The sequence below is a fragment of the Anolis sagrei genome, chromosome 13 (genome assembly GCF_037176765.1).
Source record: "Anolis sagrei isolate rAnoSag1 chromosome 13, rAnoSag1.mat, whole genome shotgun sequence".
Taxonomy (NCBI): domain Eukaryota; kingdom Metazoa; phylum Chordata; class Lepidosauria; order Squamata; family Dactyloidae; genus Anolis; species Anolis sagrei.
In genome coordinates this window covers 1,509,950-1,530,178 of record NC_090033.1, presented here as the reverse complement: position 1 = coordinate 1,530,178, position 20,229 = coordinate 1,509,950, and the positions used below count along the sequence as shown (strand labels likewise).

The following is a 20,229-nucleotide window of genomic DNA, read 5'->3' as shown; positions in this document are numbered from 1 at the left end:
AGCAGGGTTGGGAGGACAATAGCTTTATAAACAAGCATCTTGGTCTTCCTATGGCTGTACTGGTCCTCAAACACTCTCTGCTTCATTCGGAAAACTGCTGCACTCACAGAGCTCAGGCAGTATTGTATTTCGGTGTCAATGTTGACTTTTGTGGAGAGGTGGCTGCCAAGGGAACGGAAATGGTCCACATTTTCTAATGTTACACCATTAAGCTGTATTTCTGGCACTGGAGAGGGATTAGCCGGTGATTGCTGAAAGAGCACTTTGGTTTTCTCGATGTTCAATGACAGGCCGAGCTTCTCATATGCTTCTGCGTATAAGGTGTTTAGAGTGGCTTGTAGGTCTTCTTCTGAATACGCACAGACGTTGTCATCAGCATATTGGAGTTCTATAACAGATATTGTTGTAACCTTGGTTTTGGCTTTCAGTCTGCTGAGGGATTGCCTGGTGACTGCTGGAAGAACACTTTGGTTTTCTCGATGTTCAATGACAGGCTGCACTTCTCGTATGCTTCTGCGTATAAGGTGTTTAGAGTGGCTTGTAGGTCTTCTTCTGAATGTGCACAGATGATGCTGTCATCAGCATATTGGAGTTCCATAACAGAGATTGTTGTAATCTTGGTTTTGGCTTTCAGTCTGCTGAGGGATTCGCTGGTGACTGCTGGATGAGCACTTTGGTTTTCTTGATGTTCAATGACAGGCTGCACTTCTCGTATGCGTATAAGGTGTTTAGAGTGGTTGTAGGTCTTCTTCTGAATGGGCACAGATGATGCTGTCATCAGCATATTGGAGTTCTATAACAGATATTGTTGTAACCTTGGTTTTGGCTTTCAGTCTGCTGAGGGATTGCCTGGTGACTGCTGGAGGAACACTTTGGTTTTCTCGATGTTCAATGATAGGCTGTGCTTCTCGTATGCTTCTGCGTATAAGGTGTTTAGAGTGGCTTGTAGGTCTTCTTCTGAATGTGCACAGATGATGCTGTCATCAGCATATTGGAGTTCTATAACAGAGATTGTTGTAATCTTGGTTTTGGCTTTCAGTCTGCTGAGGGATTCGCGTATAAGGTGTTTAGAGTGGTTGTAGGTCTTCTTCTGAATGTGCACAGATGATGCTGTCATCAGCATATTGGAGTTCTATAACAGAGATTGTTGTAATCTTGGTTTTGGCTTTCAGTCTGCTGAGGGATTTGCTGGTGACTGCTGGAAGAGCACTTTGATTTTCTCAATGTTCAATGACAGGCCAAGCTTCTCGTGGTCTTGTAGGTCTTCTTCTGAATGTGCACAGATGATGTTGTCATCAGCATACTGGAGTTCTATAACAGATGTTGTTGTAACCTTGGTTTTGGCTTTCAGTCTGCTGATTTTTTGGAGGATGGTCCAGAGAGTGAGTGCTGGGATTCACAGTGTCAAATGCCTTTGCAAGGTCAATGAATGCCATGGACAGAGGTTGATTTCGTTCCCTGCCTTTTTCTTGGAGTGGTCCTGAATTGGAAACCCTGCGCGGAGTCCAAAAACACGTCTCTGTTCCTGAAGCCTCAGCGTCCCCTTGGCAATTTCTCAAATTATTCTCAAAATACCTATCCGGAGGCACAGTTACTGGCAGTAACCACTTCGAGTTAAACTTTGCTCCTGGTATTTGTGGTCCTCCCCTTTGGCCTCCTCTTCTCCTGGAATGTGGCCCCTGAGAACTTGCTCTGAAAGGGAATCCAGCCCTCAACCTGTACAAGGTTATTTACTTTGCTTTTCAAGAAAGCATCCTATGATTGCAGACTGGCCATCATGATTCACTTATCAAATGGCAGTATGGAGAGGCATTGGGTTGTTGTGTGTTTTCCGGGCTGTATGTCCATGTCCCAGAAGCATTCTCTCCTGACGTTTCGCCTCCACCTATGGCATTGTTAAGTAAAGAGAGGAATCGGGAACTGATCGTACCTTCCCGTCCTCCCTCATTCATTTTCATTCATTCTCCTCTCATCAGACTTTTAGTACTTCCCCTAGTCGCCCGCTATCTTCCTCATTATTGCGGCTCAGCAAGTGGTAGTTCAGATGATGTTTCAGAGGATGAGGGAGTGGATGGGATTCAAAGTGAAGGGTCTGCTAGTGATCAGAGAGAATTGCAGGTCAAGGAAGCGGTTGTTTGGGATTCCGGTGCTCGTTCCCAGGCAACAGAAAGTGAAAATTTCAGTTCCCTCATGAAACGGCCTTCGGCCAAAAGGGAGTTTTCCCGAGAAGCCAGATTAGGTTTGAGAACGGAGGGAGTGGTTCTCAACCTTCCTAATGCTGTGGCCCCTTGATACAATTCCTCATGTTGTGGTGACCCCCAACCATAATATTATTTCATTGCTACTTCATAACTGTAATTTTGCTACTGTGAAACGTGGATTGTCTACAGACGTCACATGCAACTCCTGGAACGATTCCATCAGTGCTGCCTCCGGAAAATCCTGCAAATCTCTTGGGAAGACAAGTGGACAAATGTCAGCGTGCTGGAAAAGAGCAAAGACCACCAGCACTGAAGCGATGGTCCTCCGCCATCAACTCCGCTAGACCAGCTACGTTGTCCGTATGTCCGACCACTGTCTCCCAAAGCAGTTGCTCTACTCCGAACTCAAGAATGGAAAACGGGATGTTGGTGGGCAGGAAAAGAGATTGAAAGACAGGCTCAAAGCCAACCTTAGAAACTCTGGCATAGACACTGAGAACTGGAAAGCCCTGGCCCTTGAGCACTCCAGTGGGAGGTCAGCTGTGACCAGCAGTCCTGCGGAATTTGAAGAGGAATGAATGGAGGGCGAAAGAGAGAAATGTGCCAAGAGGAAAGTGCGTCAAGCCAACCGGGAGCGCCTTCCACCTGGAAACCAATGCCCTCACTGCAGGATAAGATGCAGGTCAAGAATTGGGCTCCACAGTCACCTACAGACCCACCGCCAGGACACCAATTTTGGAAGACAATCCTACTCGGACAATGAGGTATCGCCTAAGTAAGTAAGTATTAAAAATTAGAAGTCCGGGTCAATTCATTGTCACGAGTCTTCTTTCACTTGCTGCCATTCACTGGTCCAACGCTTGGTCCCATAGCCAAGTCTTAAGTTTCCTTCTAAAGGACAGGAGGGAGGTGGTCAGTCTGATGTCTCTGGGGAGAGTGTTCCACAGACCGGGGGGGGGGGAGGGGGGCACCACTGAGAAGGCTCTGTCTCTCGTCCCCACCAATCGCATTTGTGATGGCAGTGGGATTGAGAGCAGGGCCTCTCCAGATGGTGAGCAACCTGGCTGCCGACCATTGGACTAGTTGAAGCTTCCGGGCAGTCTTCAAAGGCAGCCCCACGTAGAGTGCATTGCAGTAGTCTATTTGGGATGTAACCAGAGTGTGTTTTGAGATTGTTTTTAAAGGAAACTGTCCAACTCTAGAGAGCGAGTGATGACACCAGGGGCCTTTTCCCTGCTGCAATCCCTTGTAGATAAGAGAGGACTTTATGGCTTTCCTAAAGTCTACAGCCGGATTGGTCTTGACCACCTTTTGGCCTTTTCACAATGAGCGAGCGCCAACTGGATTTGGGCAGCTGTGGGAGGGAGAACAAAGCACACGGGTACGTCAGAGAGCAGAGCCCTGGCCTAACTGGTTCCTCTGTGAAATCCCATGACATCTCTCCATGGGTTGGCTCAAGGAAGTGAGCACAAGTGTGGTGATTCCATCTCCAACTCAGCGGACCCATTCATCGGATTCCCCTGACCACTGCGGATAGTAAATACAACACAGAAGTTCGCATAGGGCTGGGGAACCACTCCAAGGTTACATGTGGAAGAATAAGAGAGTTGGAAGAGAGCACATCGGCCATCTAGTCCTGCTCCCTGCCAGGCAGGAAAAACACAATCAAAGCAACCCTGACAGATGGCCATCCAGCCATAATAATAATAATAATAATAATAATAATAATAATAATAATAGAGTAGGAAAAGACACATGGGTCATCTAGTCCAACTCCCTGCCATGGAGGAAAAGCACCATCAAAGCACCCCTGACAGATGGCCATCCAGCCATAATAATAATAATAATAATAATAATAATAATAATGATAATAGAGTTGGAAGAGATCATATGGGTCATCTAGTCCAACTCCCTGCCATGGAGGAAAAGCACAATCAAAGCACCCCTGGCAAATGGCCATCCAGCCATAATAACAACAACAATAATAATAATAATGATAATAGAGTTGGAAGAGACCACATGGGCCATCTAGTCCAACCCTCTGCCATGCAGGAAAAGCACAATCAAAGCACCCCTGGCAAATGGCCATCCAGCCATAATAATAATAATAATAATAATAATAATTATAGAGTTGGAAGAGATCACATGCGCCATCTAGTCCAGGTCCCTGCCATGGAGGAAAAGCACAATCAAAGCACTCCTGACAGATGGCCATGCAGCCATAATAATAATAATAATAATAATAATAATAATAATAATAATAATAGAGTTGGAAGAGACCACATGGGCCATCTAGTCCAACCCTCTGCCATGCAGGAGAAACACAATCAAAGCACCCCTGACAGATGGCCATCCAGCCATAATAATAATAATAATCATAATCATCATCATCATCATAATCATCATCATAGAATTGGAAGAGACCACATGGGTCATCTAGTCCAGCTCCCTGCCATGCAGGAAAAGCACCATCAAAGCTCCCCCGACGGATGGCCATCCACCATAATAATAATAATGATAAAAGAGTTGGAAGAGGCCACATGGGCCATCTAGTCCAGTTCCCTGCCATGCAGGAAAAGCACCATCAAAGCACCCCTGACAAATGGCCATCCAGCCATAATAATAATAATAATAATAATAATAATAATAATAACAACAACAACAACAACAACAACAATAATAGAGTTGGAAGAGATCACATGGGCCATCTCGTCCAACCCCCTGCCATGTAGAAAAGCACAATCAAATCACCCCTGACAGATGGCCATCCAGCCATAATAATAATAATAATAATCCTTCCTTTGCTCTTCACTCCTATGCTTCTTTCTCTCTTTCTGTCTTTCTTTCCCTCCCTCCCTCCCTCCCCCTCTTCCTTCCTTCCTTCCTTCCTTCCTTCCTTCCTTCCTTCCTTCCTTCCTTCCTTCCTTTCTCTTTCTTTCTTTCTTTCTTTCTTTCTTTCTTTCCTTTTTTCTTTCTCCCTTTCCTTCCCTTTTTTCTGTATTGTCATTTAGCTGTTGGGGGTTTCTAAGTCCTTTCTGCTGGTTTTTTTTTGGGGGGGGGGGGGTTATGAGTGATGGCCACTCGTTGGTCTGTTAGGAGTACAGTGTCCAAATTTTGTGTCAATTCGCCCAGTGGTTTTGGAGTTGTGTTAATCCCACAAACAGACATGACATTTTTATTGATATAGATTGATTCAGACAGAAATGTGAGTGACTGAGAATAAGGCAGACTCATGTCTCTAAACCTTCTCAAGTGTATTAAAAGTCGATTTGAAAAGTTGACAAAAACAAAAAAGACAAGTTCACATAGTCACAAAGAGCCGGGAAGTCCCATCTGGAGGCTCAATTGGGGGGGAGCTCCTTGGTCACAATCCGGCCCATGAAGTAGACGTTGTAAATCTCCTTAATGTCTCCTTTCAGGGTCAAGATGGCCGACCCCGTCACAGGCTGGTTGGGCTGCAGGGACAAAAAGAAGACATTAAACAGCATTTCCATAAAGAACAGTGAGGCGGCATTCTATTTTTTCTTAAATGGATCTTGTCTATATAAATAAAAATGTCATGTTCGTTTGTGGGATTGACAGAACTCAAAAACCACTGGGGGAATTGACACCAAATTTGGTCACAAGACACCTATCAGGCCAACGAGTGACCATCACTCAAAAAACATTGCTTTTGTCATTTGGGAGTTGTAGTTGCTGGGATTTATAGTTCGCCTACAATCAAAGAGCATTCTGAACTCAACCAATGATAGGATTGAATCACACTTGGCACACAGTTCTCCCATGACCAACAGAAAATATTGGAAGGGTTTGGTGGGCATTGACCTTGAGTTTGGGAGTTGTAGTTCACCTACATCCAGAGAGCACTGTGGACTCAAACAATGATGGATCTGGACCAAACTTGGCACAAATATTCCATATGCCCAAATATGAACACAGATGGAGTTTGGGGGAAATAGACCTTGACATTTGGGAGTTGTAGTCACTGGGATTTATAGTTCACCTATAATCAAAGAGCATGCTGAATCCCACCAGCAATAGAATTGGGCTAAGCTTACCACACAGAACCCCCATGACCAACAGGAAATACTTAAGGCCATCCAGTCCAACTCCCTTCACCAGGGCAACTCCCAAATAACAAAATCATTTTTTTGCGTGATGGTCATTTGTTGGCCTGATAGCTGTCTTGCATCCAAATTTGGTATCATTTTGCCCAGTGGTTTTTGAGTTATGTTAATCCCAGAAACGAACATGACATTTGTATTTATATAGATTACATATTTTATTTTACAATTGTTAAGGTAAAAAACCTTAAATCTCCCCAAATCCTTCACCGACAGCTTTGGAATGTTGTTGCATGAGCTCAGACCGGGACCAACGCCAGGCAAAGCACTTGTCCCCTTCACCTAGAGATGACCCTTCCTCCTTCATCCTTAGAGAGAAAAGGCTTCTCTAACCATACAAGGTGCCTCCCCTCCAAACACATCCTTCAAATTGTGGTAGTGTGACACACCACAGCCATGAAATCAACCCGGCAACCTACGTCGGAGCCAGCAGGGGGCACCCACGAGACACTGATCGCTTTGGTTTGTCCGCGCTCCACCGTTCCTTTCACTGGGTCCACCGTGAAGCCTTTCAGCTGGAGGATTTGCAAGCTTTCCCAACTGAATTCGACATTCTGGAGAAAACGGAAAGGGAATTACAGGATATCCCGCACCCCCTATAAGAGGAAGAACTTCGTTAGATCCTCCAACCCAAAGAACATTCGTCCAGTTTTAATCGTCCTTTTTGAAATTAGATGGCAGCACAATTCCAGATTTTCTTGGACTAGGCTATTTGAATCTGGTTTCAGCCTTAATTCATGGCTATTGCTGAGTCCGAATCATAGAATCATAGGGTTGGAAGAGACCCCAAAGACCTGTTAATGATAATAATAATAATAATAATCAGAAGAGGAATTTTCCAGGGAGACTCATTTTCCCCACTGCTTTTCATCATTGCCATGATCCCTCTGTCAACAATCTTACAAAAAACCAACCTCAGTTATCAAGCGTCTGAGAGATCTCACAAAATGTCCCATCTGCTGTACATGGATGACCTGAAGCTGTACGGGAAAACTGAAACTGAAATCCAGTCTCTGACAAACACTGTCCGAATCTTTAGCAGGGATATCAACATGGAGTTTGGTTTGGACAAATGTTTGACAGTGTTTGACACTATTTACAAGCACCAACTTTCCATAACACAAATAAAGTGTTTTCTACTTCCTTCTTTGCTTCCTCATTGGGCTTCCTTCTCATGCAGATCAACAGCTTCGTTCTCACAGAGCCTCTTCTCACACCGAAATTACACAGGAGAGCCTTCACACAGTAGCTTTTTACACAGCAGCCTTCACACTGGAGGGAGCTTCACACACAATGGCCTTCAATCTAGGGCTTCTCTCACCGAAGCTTCTCACACCAGGCCTACTCATACTGAGGCCTACTAACACTGAGGCCTTTCTCTCAATGAGGTCTTCTCACACCAGGCCTACTCATACTGAGGCCTACTAACACTGAGGCCTTTCTCTCAATGAGGTCTTCTCACACCAGGCCTACTCATACTGAGGCCTACTGAGGCCTTTCTCTCAATGAGGTCTTCTCACACCAGGCCTACTCATACTGAGGCCTACTGAGGCCTTTCTCTCAATGAGGTCTTCTCACACCAGGCCTACTCATACTGAGGCCTACTAACTCTGAGGCCTTTCTCTCAATGAGGTCTTCTCACACCAGGCCTACTCATACTGAGGCCTACTAACACTGAGGCCTTTCTCTCAATGAGGTCTTCTCACACCAGGCCTACTCATACTGAGGCCTACTAACACTGAGGCCTTTCTCTCAATGAGGTCTTCTCACACCAGGCCTACTCATACTGAGGCCTACTGAGGCCTTTCTCTCAATGAGGTCTTCTCACACCAGGCCTACTCATACTGAGGCCTACTGAGGCCTTTCTCTCAATGAGGTCTTCTCACATCAGGCCTACTCATACTGAGGCCTACTAACACTGAGGCCTTTCTCTCAATGAGGTCTCGCACCATGCCTACTCATACTGAGGCCTACTAACACTGAGGCCTTTCTCTCACTGAGGTCTTCTCACACTGAGGCCGACCTTACACCGAGGCCTTTCTCCCAATGAGATCTTCTCACAGTGAGGCCGACCTCACACCGAGGCCTTTCTCCCAATGAGATCTTCTCACAGTGAGGCCGACCTCACACCGAGGCCTTTCTCACAATGAGATCTTCTCACACTGAGGCCGACCTCACACTGAGGCCTTTCTCACAATGAGATCTTCTCACAGTGAGGCCGACCTCACACTGAGGCCTTTCTCCCAATGAGATCTTCTCACACTGAGGGCTCTCTCAGACTGAGACCTTTCTCCCAATGAGATCTTCTCACACTGAGGGCTCTCTCAGACTGAGGCCTTTCTCACACAGAGATCTCTCACAGACAGGGCGACTAAGCGACAGGCACACCTGCTTATATTGAACTACAGCTTTTGCTGAGCCATTGTCTCCATTTAACCCTTTCAGTGCTTGACTCACATTTTTGTAATTAATAATACCTAGCTAATATTTAATATTTTTGACAAGACCGTCCAGTACAATCCCCTGCCATGCAGGAAAAGCCCAATCAAAGCATTCCCAACAGATGGCCTATGCGAGCAAACTAGATGGTGAATTGCACCCCTTTAGGTTCTGCAGGGCTTCTTTCCCACATACAGAAACTTGAGGGGTGGGAGCACATTTCTGGATCCCTGCTCCTGGAGCAGCAACTTATTGATTGATTGATTGATTGATTGATTGATTGTATTTATCTACCGCCTTTCTCAGCCCGAAGGTGACTCAAACTTCCATCTTCTGACTGAATATATTGTTATTCTGAGGGCATCTAGGAAGGACTGTGTGGTCCCAGGGAATGCAGATATCACTCACAGGCCACCCCACGGGTCTCTTAAAAAGTGGTCAATATCTCCATCCATGAGCTTTTCTTATCCTGCAGGGCAGGGGGTTGGACTAGATGGCACAAGAGGTCTCTTTCAACAGTATCACTTAAATCTGGTGTCCTCTGCCAGGTCTCTCGGGAGGTGGAGAGCTTCATATTTAGTGGTAGGAAGAGCTGGAAAGCGCCTGTGCCTCTTCCTACTGCGGCCCCCATACCACTTCTCCCCCGTTGTCACGATCCCAGGACATATTCCACTTGACAAATGTGAGGCTTCCCAGCCAGTCAAGGGCTACTGCAAGTGGTTTAGAAACCTCTCTTTGGGTGAGGGTACCTTCTTGGACGCAAACTGGGCGGTGCGTATGACTCCCACTTTCAGCTCCCGCACAGCCGGGATGACAAAGGTCTCGGACTGGACGGACTCCAGGCTGACCAGGATGGAATTGGTGGCTTTGTCGCTTTCTGTGAGGAAGAACACAGATGGGTGGGTGGTAAGGGAGAAAGAAAAGGAGGGAGGGAGGGAGGAAGGAAAGAAAGTAAGGAAGAAAGGAGAAAGAAAGGAGAGAGGGAGGGAAGGAAGGAAGGGAAGAAGGGAGGGAAGGAAGAAAGAATAAAGAAAAGAGGGAGGGAAGCAAGGAATAAAAGAGAAAGAAAGGAGGGAGGGAAGGAGGGAGGGAGGGAAGGAAGGAAGGAAGGAAGGAAGGAAGGAAGGAAGGGAAAAAAAAGAAAGGAGAGGGAGGGAAGGAAGGAAGGAAGGAAGGAAGGAAGAAATAATAAAGAAAGGAGGGAGGGAGAGAGGGAGGGAGGGAAGGAAGGAAGGAGAAAGAAAGAACGAAAGGAAGGAAGGAAGGAAGGAAGGAAGAAAGGAGGGAGGGAGGGAGGGAGGGAGGGAGGGAGGGAGGGAGGGAAGGAGGGAAGGAAGGAAGGAAGGAAGGAAGGAAGGAAGGAAGGAAGGAAGGAAGGAAGGAAAAAAGGGAGGGAGGGAGGGAGGGAAGGAAGAAAAAAGAATAAAGAAAAGAGGGAGGGAGGGAAGGAAGGAAAGAAAGAAAGAAGGAAAGAAAGAAGGAAAAAGAAAGGAGGGAGAGAGGAAAAAGAAGGGAGGGAAGGAAGGAGTGAGGGAAAGAAGGAAGAAAGAATAAAGGAGGGACAGAAGGAAGGGAAGGAAAGAGGGAGGGAGGGAAGGAAGGAAGGAAGGAAGGAAAAAGAAAGGAGGAAGGGAAGGAATGAAGTAAGAAAGGAAGCAATAAAGGAAAAAGAAAGGAGGGAAGGAAGGGGAAGAAAGGGAGGAAGGGAAGGGAGAAAGAAAAAAGAAAGGGGGGAGGAAGAAGGAATAAAGAAAGGAGAAGAGGAGAGAGGGAGGGAGGAAAGGAAGGAAGGAAGGAAAAAGAAAGGAGGGAAGGAAGGAGGAAGACTGTGCACGATGACCTGCTTTGGCAGTTTCTTCAGCAACAGATGTTGTCACCGTCAGTGACTCGATGGGCACATCCAATGGTTCTCCTCCTTCCACAAACATCATATGGTTCCTGGCTGCGCCTTTCAGCTGGATCACACGGATGACTTCCTGGAAGAGTCAAAGCAGCCCCCTTTTACCCTGACCCCTCGCAATGGCATTCCTCACCTAAGGAAACCTGGGTGGAATTCTTGGGCCTTGCTATAAGTTGACATGCACATCAATACTCAAGGCACCCTAGGCAAGCGTGGCATGCTCCCCACAGGTTTGAAAGCGTCCAGGTGCTCACCTTGTCAAAGAGCAGGACTTGGACACAGTCGGAGTAATACAGGCTCTCGTGGTCAGGGCTGAAGGTGACCGTGAACTCCTGGAACTTCCCCACGCCAATGATACCTTCCACAGGAGAGACGGTGAACACGCTCAAGCCGCTGTAGTTTTGGGTCCCTGGCAAAGGAAGGGGGACAGATATACCTGGTGGGAGGAGTGCGAGAGGCAGAAAGGCCACAAAGAAAGAAAGAAAGAAAGAAAGAAAGAAAGAAAGAAAGAAAGAAAGAAAGAAAGAAAGATGGAAGGAAGGAAGGTCTCCAAACTGTCGATTCATCATGACCACAGATATCTATCTAAATCAAAATGGAATTCCAGCCATGAAAGCCTTTGACAATACAATGATCAGATCTACCAACCAAAAGGTTGCCAATTCGAAGCCCTGGGTAGGCATGAGCTCCCAACTGCCAGCCCAGCTTACTGTTTACCTAAGTAGTTCAAAAATAGCTTGAGAAATTAGGTACCACTAAACAAGCAAGGGAGGCATTTTGCAACACCATCTATATAAATAAAAATGTGAACATCACTCATAAAAACACTGAAATACACACACAAAACACATAGACACGGACTGGGCCACAGCAACGTGTGGCAGGGGACGGCTAGTATAATATAAAAATGTCATGTTTGTTTGTGGGATGAACATAACTCCAAAACCACTGGGCGAATTGACACCAAATTTGGATACAAGACACCTCTCAGGCCAACAAGTGACCATCACTCATAAAACACCGAAAAACACAACAGAAGGGACACCCCACCCCCAAATACATTATAACATGTGCGAAATCACATATATATATACGCAAATATATGCACACACATATATACACACACATACACACACAAAGCACATATACACAGACTGGGCCACAGCAAAGCATGGCAGGGGATGGCTAGTCTATATAAATAAAAATGTCATGTTTGTTTGTGGGATGAACAGAACTCAAAAACCACTAGACAAATTGCCACCAAATTTGGACACAAGACACCTACTAACCCAAGGAGTGACCATGACTCAAACAAATTGATTTTGTCATTTTGGAGGTGTAGTTGCTGGGATTTATAGTACACCTACAATCAAAGAGCCTTCTGAACTCCACCAATGATGGAATTGAACCAAACATGGCACACAAAACTCCCACGACCAACAGAAAACACTAGAAGAGTTGGTGGGCATTGACCTTGAGTTTGGGTGTTGTAGTTCACCTCCATCCAGAGAGCACTGTGGACTCAAACAATGATGGATCTGGACCAAGCTTGGCATGAATATTCCATATGCCCAAAATATGAACACAAATGGAGTTTGGGGAAAATAGACCTCAAAATTTGGGAGTTGTAGTTACTGCAATGTATAGTTCACCTACAATCAAAGAGCATTCTGAACTCCACCAATGATGGAATTCAACCAAACATGGCATACAGGACTTCCATGACCAACAGAAAATACTGGAAGGGTTTGGTGGGCATTGACCTTGAGTTTGGGAGTTGTAGTTCACCTACTTCCAGAAAGCACTGTGGACTCAAACAATGATGGATCAGGACCAAACTTGGCACAAGCACTCAATACGCCCAAATATGATCATAGATGGTGTTTGGGGGAAATAGACCTTGACATTTGGGAGTTGTAGTTACAGGGACTTATAGTTCACCTACAATCAAAGAGCATGCTGAACCCCATCATCGACTGATTTGGGGCAAACTTCCCACACAGAACCCCCATGACCAAGAGAAAATCCTTAAGGCCATCCAGTCCAACTCCATTCACCAGGGCAAGAAAATCAAAGCCCTCCTTCAAAGAGCCATCCAGCCATAGATATAGATATATATGATTCATACATACAGATATAGTATCCTAGATTTGAAAGGGACCCCTAAAGATGGACAATTATATGTTGAATGTTCCAGAGTAGGCAAACCAGACAATCTACACATCAACACTGTCAACAAAACAGTAAGATATATCATTTACACACAAGCAGAAAGAAATTATATATATTAGAAACCAACACTTTCTCATTACTTTATTTTCCAGATCACCAGACTGGGACACAGCAACGCCTGGCAGGGGACAACTAGATAATAATAATAATAATGACTTGGCCACGGTAGTCCACGCTCTGGTTACATCCCGTTTAGACTACTGCAACGCTCTCTACGTGGGGTTGCCTTTGAAGACAGCTCGGAAGCTCCAACTAGTCCAACGCTCGGCAGCCATGATTTTAACAGGAGCGGAGCGCAGGGAGCATACAACCCCCCTGTTGCGCCAACTCCACTGGCTACCGATCTGCTACCGGGCTGAATTCAAAGTGCTGGCGTTGGCCTTTAAAGCCCTAAACGGTTCCGGCCCAAGCTACCTATCCGACCGCATCTCTGCCTATGAACCCACCAGGACTTTGAGATCTTCCGGGGAGGCCCTGCTCTCGATCCCGCCTGCTTCTCAAGCTCGGCTGGCGGGGACGAGAGAGTGGGCCTTCTCGGTGGTGGCTCCTCGGCTGTGGAACGCCCTTCCTACGGACATTAGCACCATCTCTAATGGTATTCCGCAAAAAGGTGAAGACCTGGATGTTTGTGCAGGCGTTTGAGTAATTTAGTGCAATCTGGTAATGGAACATAGGAATGGAACAATGGACGACGAACCTGGACTACGCTTGGATGAGGAGAAGATTGGGTACGGTTGTTGTTTTTTTGTAATAATTGTGCATTGTAATTGCTTATTGGTAATTTATGGATAATGTGTTAAGTCAATTGTTATATGTTGTATGGAACCACTGCTGTTTCTACTGTTTTTACTGTTTGTGAACCGCTGTGAGTCGCCTTCGGGCTTGAGATACAGCCGTATAGAAGCAAAGTAAATAAATAAATAAAGTAAATAAATAATAATAATAATAATAATAATAATAATAATAATAGACATTATTTACCAACTAGGTTTGTTTTGCCCTGAGATATGAGGAAAGGGGGAAGCTCCTGAAGATCCTCGTCTCTGTTTGGGGAGAGAGACTCCAGGACGATATTGTATTTCAGGGGCAGTGTTGACGTGTTCTCGATCTGCAAGAGAGACCCGTCACCCAGCAGGAAAATCAGATGTTATGTCACTCTCAATGCCTTTCTTAACCTCCCATCCCCAGACGGATCGTAAAATGAATACAGTAAAATTCAAAACTAAAAAGTATACAAAACACTAAAATAGCTCGTTCAAAAGGTTGCTGTGTGAATAATAATAACAATCATCATCATCATCATCATCTATCTATCTATACACATAATAATCTATATAAATAAAAATATAATGTTCGTTTGTGGGATTAACAGAACTCAAAAACCACTGGACGAATGGACACCAAGTTTGGACACAAGACACCTAACAACCCAATGTATGTCCTTCACTCAAAAAAAAATGATTTTGTCATTTGGGAGTTGTAGTTGCTGGGATTTATAGTTCACCTGCAATCAAAGAGCATTCTTAACCTCACCAACGATGGAATTGAACCAAACTTGGCACACAGTTCTCCCATGACCAACAGAAAATACTGGAAAGGTTTGGAGGGCATTGACCTTGAGTTTGGGAGTTGTAGTTCACCTATATCCAGAGAGCACTGTGGACTCAAGCAATGATGGATCTGGACCAAATTTGGCATGAATATTCAATATGCCCAAATATAAACACAGATGGAGTTTGGGGGAAATAGACCTTGACATTTGGGAGTTGTAGTTACTGGGATTTATAGTTCACCTACAATCAAGGAGCATTCCAAACCTCACCAACGATGGAATTGGGCCAAACATCCCACACAAAACCCCCATGACCAACAGGAAATACTGTGTTTCCTGGTGGTCTTTGGTAACCCTTCCGACACCCCCCTGGTGACCCCCTCCCCTTGGTGTATTGACTTCCCACGTTGAGAAATGCTTCACCAGGGCAACAAAACAAAGCCCTCCTGACAAAGGGCCATCCAGCCATTCACACATACACATATATGTATATGACAGATGCAGTATCAAAGATTTCAAAGGGACCCCATGACCAACAGAAAATACTGGAAGGGTTTGGTGGGCAGTTGTAAGACTGAAGGATCTATATAGCAATATTAAATGACCACTCACAAGCCGATTTTGCTTCGAAATGGATATATTACATGTCTCTCTGCAGCAAAGAAAGACACTACTGACTTTTTCCCACCACTACTTCCTTTTATACACCTTTGGTTTTGGAGTTGTAGTTCACCTACATCCAGAGAGCACTGTGGACTCAAACAATGATGGATCGGGACCAAACTCTACACGAATACTCCATATGCCCAAATGTGAACACTGATGGAGTTTGGGGAAAATAGGATCTTGACATTTGGGAGGTGTAGTTGCTGAGATTTGTAGTTCACTTACAATCACAGAGCATTCTGAACCCCACCAACGATAGAATTGGGCCAAACTTGGCACACAGTTCTCCCCTGACCAACAGAAAATACTGGAAGGGTTTGGTGGACAGTGTCCTTTGTTTTTGGAGTTGTAGTTCACCTACATCCAGAGATCACTGTGGACTCAAACAGTGATGGATCTGGACCAAACTACACGAATACTCCATATGCCCAAATGTGAACACTGATGGGAGTTTGGGGAAAATAGGATCTTGACATTTGGGAGATGTAGTTGCTGGGATTTATAGTTCACCTACAATCACAGAGCATTCTGAACCCCACCAACGATAGAATTGGGCCAAACTTGGCACACAGTTCTCCCCTGACCAACAGAAAATACTGGAAGGGTTTGGTGGACAGTGTCCTTTGTTTTTGGAGTTGTAGTTCACCTACATCCAGAGATCACTGTGGACTCAAACAGTGATGGATCTGGACCAAACTACACGAATACTCCATATGCCCAAATGTGAACACTGATGGGAGTTTGGGGAAAATAGGATCTTGACATTTGGGAGATGTAGTTGCTGGGATTTGTAGTTCACCTACAATCACAGAGCATTCTGAACCCCACCAGCGATGGAATTGAACCAAACTTGGCACACAGTTCTCCCCTGACCAACAGAAAATACTGGAAGGGTTTGGTGGGCAATGTCCTTTGGTTTTGGAGTTGTAGTTCACCTACATCCAGAGATCACTGTGGACTCAAACAATGATGGATCTCAAACAATGTGGACTCAAACTCAAACCATGATGGATCTGGACCAAACTCTACACAAATACTCAAAATGCCCAAATGTGAACACTGGTGGAGTTTGGGGAAAATAGAATCTTGACATTTGGGAGTTGTAGTTGCTGGGATTTATAGTTCACCTACAATCACAGAGCATTCTACACCACCAACTATAGAATTGGGCCAAACCTCCCACACAGAACCCCCATATGGGCCACAGCAACACCTGGCAGGGGACGGCTAATAATAATAATAATAATAATAATAATAATATATATATATATATTTATTTAATACCCATCTCTATTTAAGGCCCCTGATTTTGGGTGATGGTTTACCTTGAAGGTGTTAGTGGCAGTTTCTTTGCTCACAACGTATCCCATGTCAAACACATCCTCTACTGAACACGCAATGGAGATGATCACCCCTCGGCCAGTCAAGGTGAGAGTCAGGGTCGCTTTCTCGCTCCGGAGCTCCAGAGTTTCAAAGAACTGTGGGAGAAACCTTCTTGGTCAGTTAAGAATCCACACAAGGAGAGAACCCAATGGTCCCAGGCTTCGTGGGAAATGTATGGGGATGAATAAAGCCAGGCTGGCTCCATGCTTTTCAACATCTACATGAAACCGCTGGGAGAAGTCATCTCTATGCAGATGACACGTAGCTCTATTACTCTTTTCCACCCAACTCCAAGGAAGCCCCTTGGGTGCTGGATGAGTGCCTGGCCGCTGTGTCGATCTGGATGAGGTTGAACAAGCTGAAGATCAATCCCGACAAGACAGAGGTCCTCCTGGTCGATCGTAAACCTGACCGGGGTATAGGGTGGCAACCTGTGCTGGACGGGGTTACACTCCCCCTGAAGTCACAGGTCCGCAGTTTGGGAGTCCTCCTGGACTCATCACTTACGCTTGAGGCTCAGGCGTCGGCGGTGGCCGGGAGGGCCTTCGCACAATTAAGACTCGTGCGCCAACTGCGACTGTACCTCATAGAATCATAGAATCATAGAATCAAAGAGTTGGAAGAGACCTCCTGGGCCATCCAATCCAACCCCATTCTGCCAAGAAGCAGGAATATTGCATTCAAATCACCCCTGACAGATGGCCATCCAGCCTCTGTTTAAAAGCTTCCAAAGAAGGAGCCTCCACCACACTCTGGGGCAGAGAGTTCCACTGCTGAACGGCTCTCACAGTCAGGAAGTTCTTCCTAATGTTCAGATGGAATCTCCTCTCTTGTAGTTTGAAGCCATTGTTCCGCGTCCTAGTCTCCAAGGAAGCAGAAGGCGGATCTGGCCAGGGTGGTCCATGCCTTAGTCACCTCCAGATTGGACTACTGTAATGCGCTCTACGTGGGGCTGCCCTTGAAAACAGGCCGGAATCTGGCCAGGGTGGTCCATGCCTTAGTCACCTCCAGATTGGACTACTGTAATGCGCTCTACGTGGGGCTGCCCTTGAAAACAGGCCGGAATCTGGCCAGGGTGGTCCATGCCTTAGTCACCTCCAGATTGGACTACTGTAATGCGCTCTACGTGGGGCTGCCCTTGAAAACAGCCCAGAAATTTCAATTGGTACAACGGGCGGCAGCTAGGTTACTAACTGGTGCTTCTTACAGGGAGAGGTCAACGCCCCTGCTTTGGGAGCTCCACTGGTTGCCATTCATTTTCCGGTCCCAATTCAAGGTGCATGTTCTGACCTACAAAGCCCTGAACGGTTTGGGGCCCGCCTACCTACGTGACTGCATTTCTGTATACGAACCCACACGATCTCTTCGGTCATCTGGAGAGGCTCTGCTCACGCTCCCACCTCCATCGCAAACACGATTGGTGGGGACAAGAGAGAGGGCCTTCTCGGTGGTGACACCCCGACTCTGGAACTCATTTCCCAGGGACATTAGACATGCCCCAACTCTGGTAGTCTTTAGGAGGAGCTGGAAAACGTGGTCGTTCCAGTGTGCCTTCCCAGAATAAGGAGAATTCTCAGCAATATGCCCTCATCATACACTTTAATACTAACTTAGGATGGACTGCGTTCCCTCGTTTCTCTCTGAAAAATCCTATCCCAATTATATTTTACCTGTTCACGTCAGCATATTTTCAATTTTAATCTATTACATTTGGCCCAGCCATTTTTTAAATTGTTTATATGTCACTATTGATTGTTGTTTTTTGTTTATGTGATTTATATGATTTGTATTTTATTGACTTTTTATTAATGTTGTGTTATTAATGTTTTGTTTGATGTATTGCGGGTTTGGCCTCATGTAAGCCACACCAAGTCCCTTGGGGAGATGGTAGCGGGGTACAAATAAAGATTATTACTATTATTATTATTATTATTATTATTATTATTATTATTATTCTGGACTTCCGGTCGGCAGACAGGCACACACAGTTCTACAGGGTTGTAAAACTGTAAAACTCTTCTGGAATCACACTGTGTCCAGTTCTGGGCATTGGAACTGAAGGGAGATGTTGACTCTATGCTGGAATGTGTCCAGAGGAGGGCGGCTCTAAGGATCAAGGGTCTGGAGAACAAGCCCTATGAGGAGGGGCTTAAGGAGCTGGGCATGTTTAGCCTGAAGAAGAGAAGGCTGAGAAGAGATATGATGAGAGCCATGTATAAATATGTGAGAGGAAGTCATAGGGAAGAGGGAGCAGATCAAGGGTCTGGAGAACAAGCCCTATGAGGAGCGGCTTAAGGAGCTGGGCATGTTTAGCCTGAAGAAGAGAAGGCTGAGGGGAGACATGATGAGGGCCATGTATAAATATGTGAGAGGAAGTCATAGGGAAGAGGGAGCAGATCAAGGGTCTGGAGAACAAGCCCTATGAGGAGCGGCTTAAGGAGCTGGGCATGTTTAGCCTGAAGAAGAGAAGGCTGAGAGGAGAAGTGATAGCCATGTATAAATATGTGAGAAGAAGCAACAGGGAGGAGGAGGGAGCAAGCTTGTTTTCTGCTTCCTTGGAGACTAGGACGCGGAACAATGGCTTCAAACTACAAGAAAGGAGATTCCACTTGAACATCATCAAGAGGAGCCTAGTGTCTAGATCCAGGGAAGTCCTGCTCCCCATGCTCTATTCCGCCTTGGTTAGACCACTTTACCTGGAATATTGTGTCCAATTCTGGGCACCACAATTCAAGAGAGATATCGACTCTTAAGCTGGAATGTGTCCAGAGGAGAGCGACTAAAATGATCAAGGGTCTGGAGAACAAGCCCTATGAGGAGCGGCTTAAGGAGCTGGGCATGTTTAGCCTGAAGAAGAGAAGGCTGAGAGGGGATATGATAGCCATGTATAAATATGTGAGAGGAAGCCACAGGGAGGAGGAGGGAGCAAGCTTGTTTTCTGCTTCCTTGGAGACTAGGGCGCAAGGGAACAATGGCTTCAAACTACAAGAGAGGAGATTCCACCTGAACATGAGGAAGAACTTCCTGACTGTGAGAGCCGTTCAGCAGTGGAACTCTCTGCTCCAGAGGGTGGTGGAGGCTCCTTCTTTGAAGGCTATAATTAAAGAGGCTGGGTGGCCGTCTGTCAGTGGTGCTTTGACTGCAATTTTCCTGCTTCTTGGCAGAGTGGGGTTGGACTGGATGATGGCCCAGGAGGTCTCTTCCATGATTCTACGTATGATTCCATGATTCTTGAAATGCAACATGTACTTAAAATATTAAAATAAAATATGATTAAAATAGGGAAATAATTTTTCTTTTTCTAACAATACAGGTGAAATACAGGTTTCTAACAATACAGGTGAAAAAGTTGATCCAAGATCTTCAAAGAATAGTCCTACTATGAATTTTTTTTTTGAAAACACTAGAAGGGTTTGGTGGGCATTGACCTTGAGTTTGGGAGTTGTAGTTCACCTACATCCAGAGAGCACTGTGGACTCAAACAATTATGGATCTGGACCAAACTTGGCACAAGCACTCAATACGCCCAAATATGAACACAGGTGGAGTTTGGGGGAAATAGACCTTGACATTTGGGAGTTGTAGTTGCTGGGATTTATAGTTCACCTACAATCAAAGAGCATTCTGAACTCCAGCAATGATGCAATTGAACCAAACTTGGCACACAGGACTCCCGTGACCATCAGAAAACACTAGAAGGGTTTGGTGAGCATTGACCTTGAGTTTTGGATT

The 20,229-nt window shown here is 45.6% G+C and overlaps 1 protein-coding gene across 1 annotated transcript in view; it reads right to left on the bottom strand.

The window, feature by feature from the left end:
• Positions 1–5,435: 5,435 nt before the first annotated feature.
• The window catches only part of CFAP74 (cilia and flagella associated protein 74), a 124,811-nt gene continuing 110,017 nt past the window's right edge, over positions 5,436–20,229 (bottom strand). The window contains exons 32-38 of the mRNA XM_067472951.1: positions 16,440–16,592; positions 13,878–14,004; positions 10,919–11,073; positions 10,605–10,740; positions 9,514–9,641; positions 6,745–6,879; positions 5,436–5,656 (exon numbers count right to left, since the gene is read on the bottom strand). Of these exons, the coding sequence (XP_067329052.1) occupies positions 5,543–5,656; positions 6,745–6,879; positions 9,514–9,641; positions 10,605–10,740; positions 10,919–11,073; positions 13,878–14,004; positions 16,440–16,592 (948 nt within the window). The 3' untranslated portion in view covers positions 5,436–5,542. The remainder of the gene's footprint in view (positions 5,657–6,744; positions 6,880–9,513; positions 9,642–10,604; positions 10,741–10,918; positions 11,074–13,877; positions 14,005–16,439; positions 16,593–20,229) is intronic.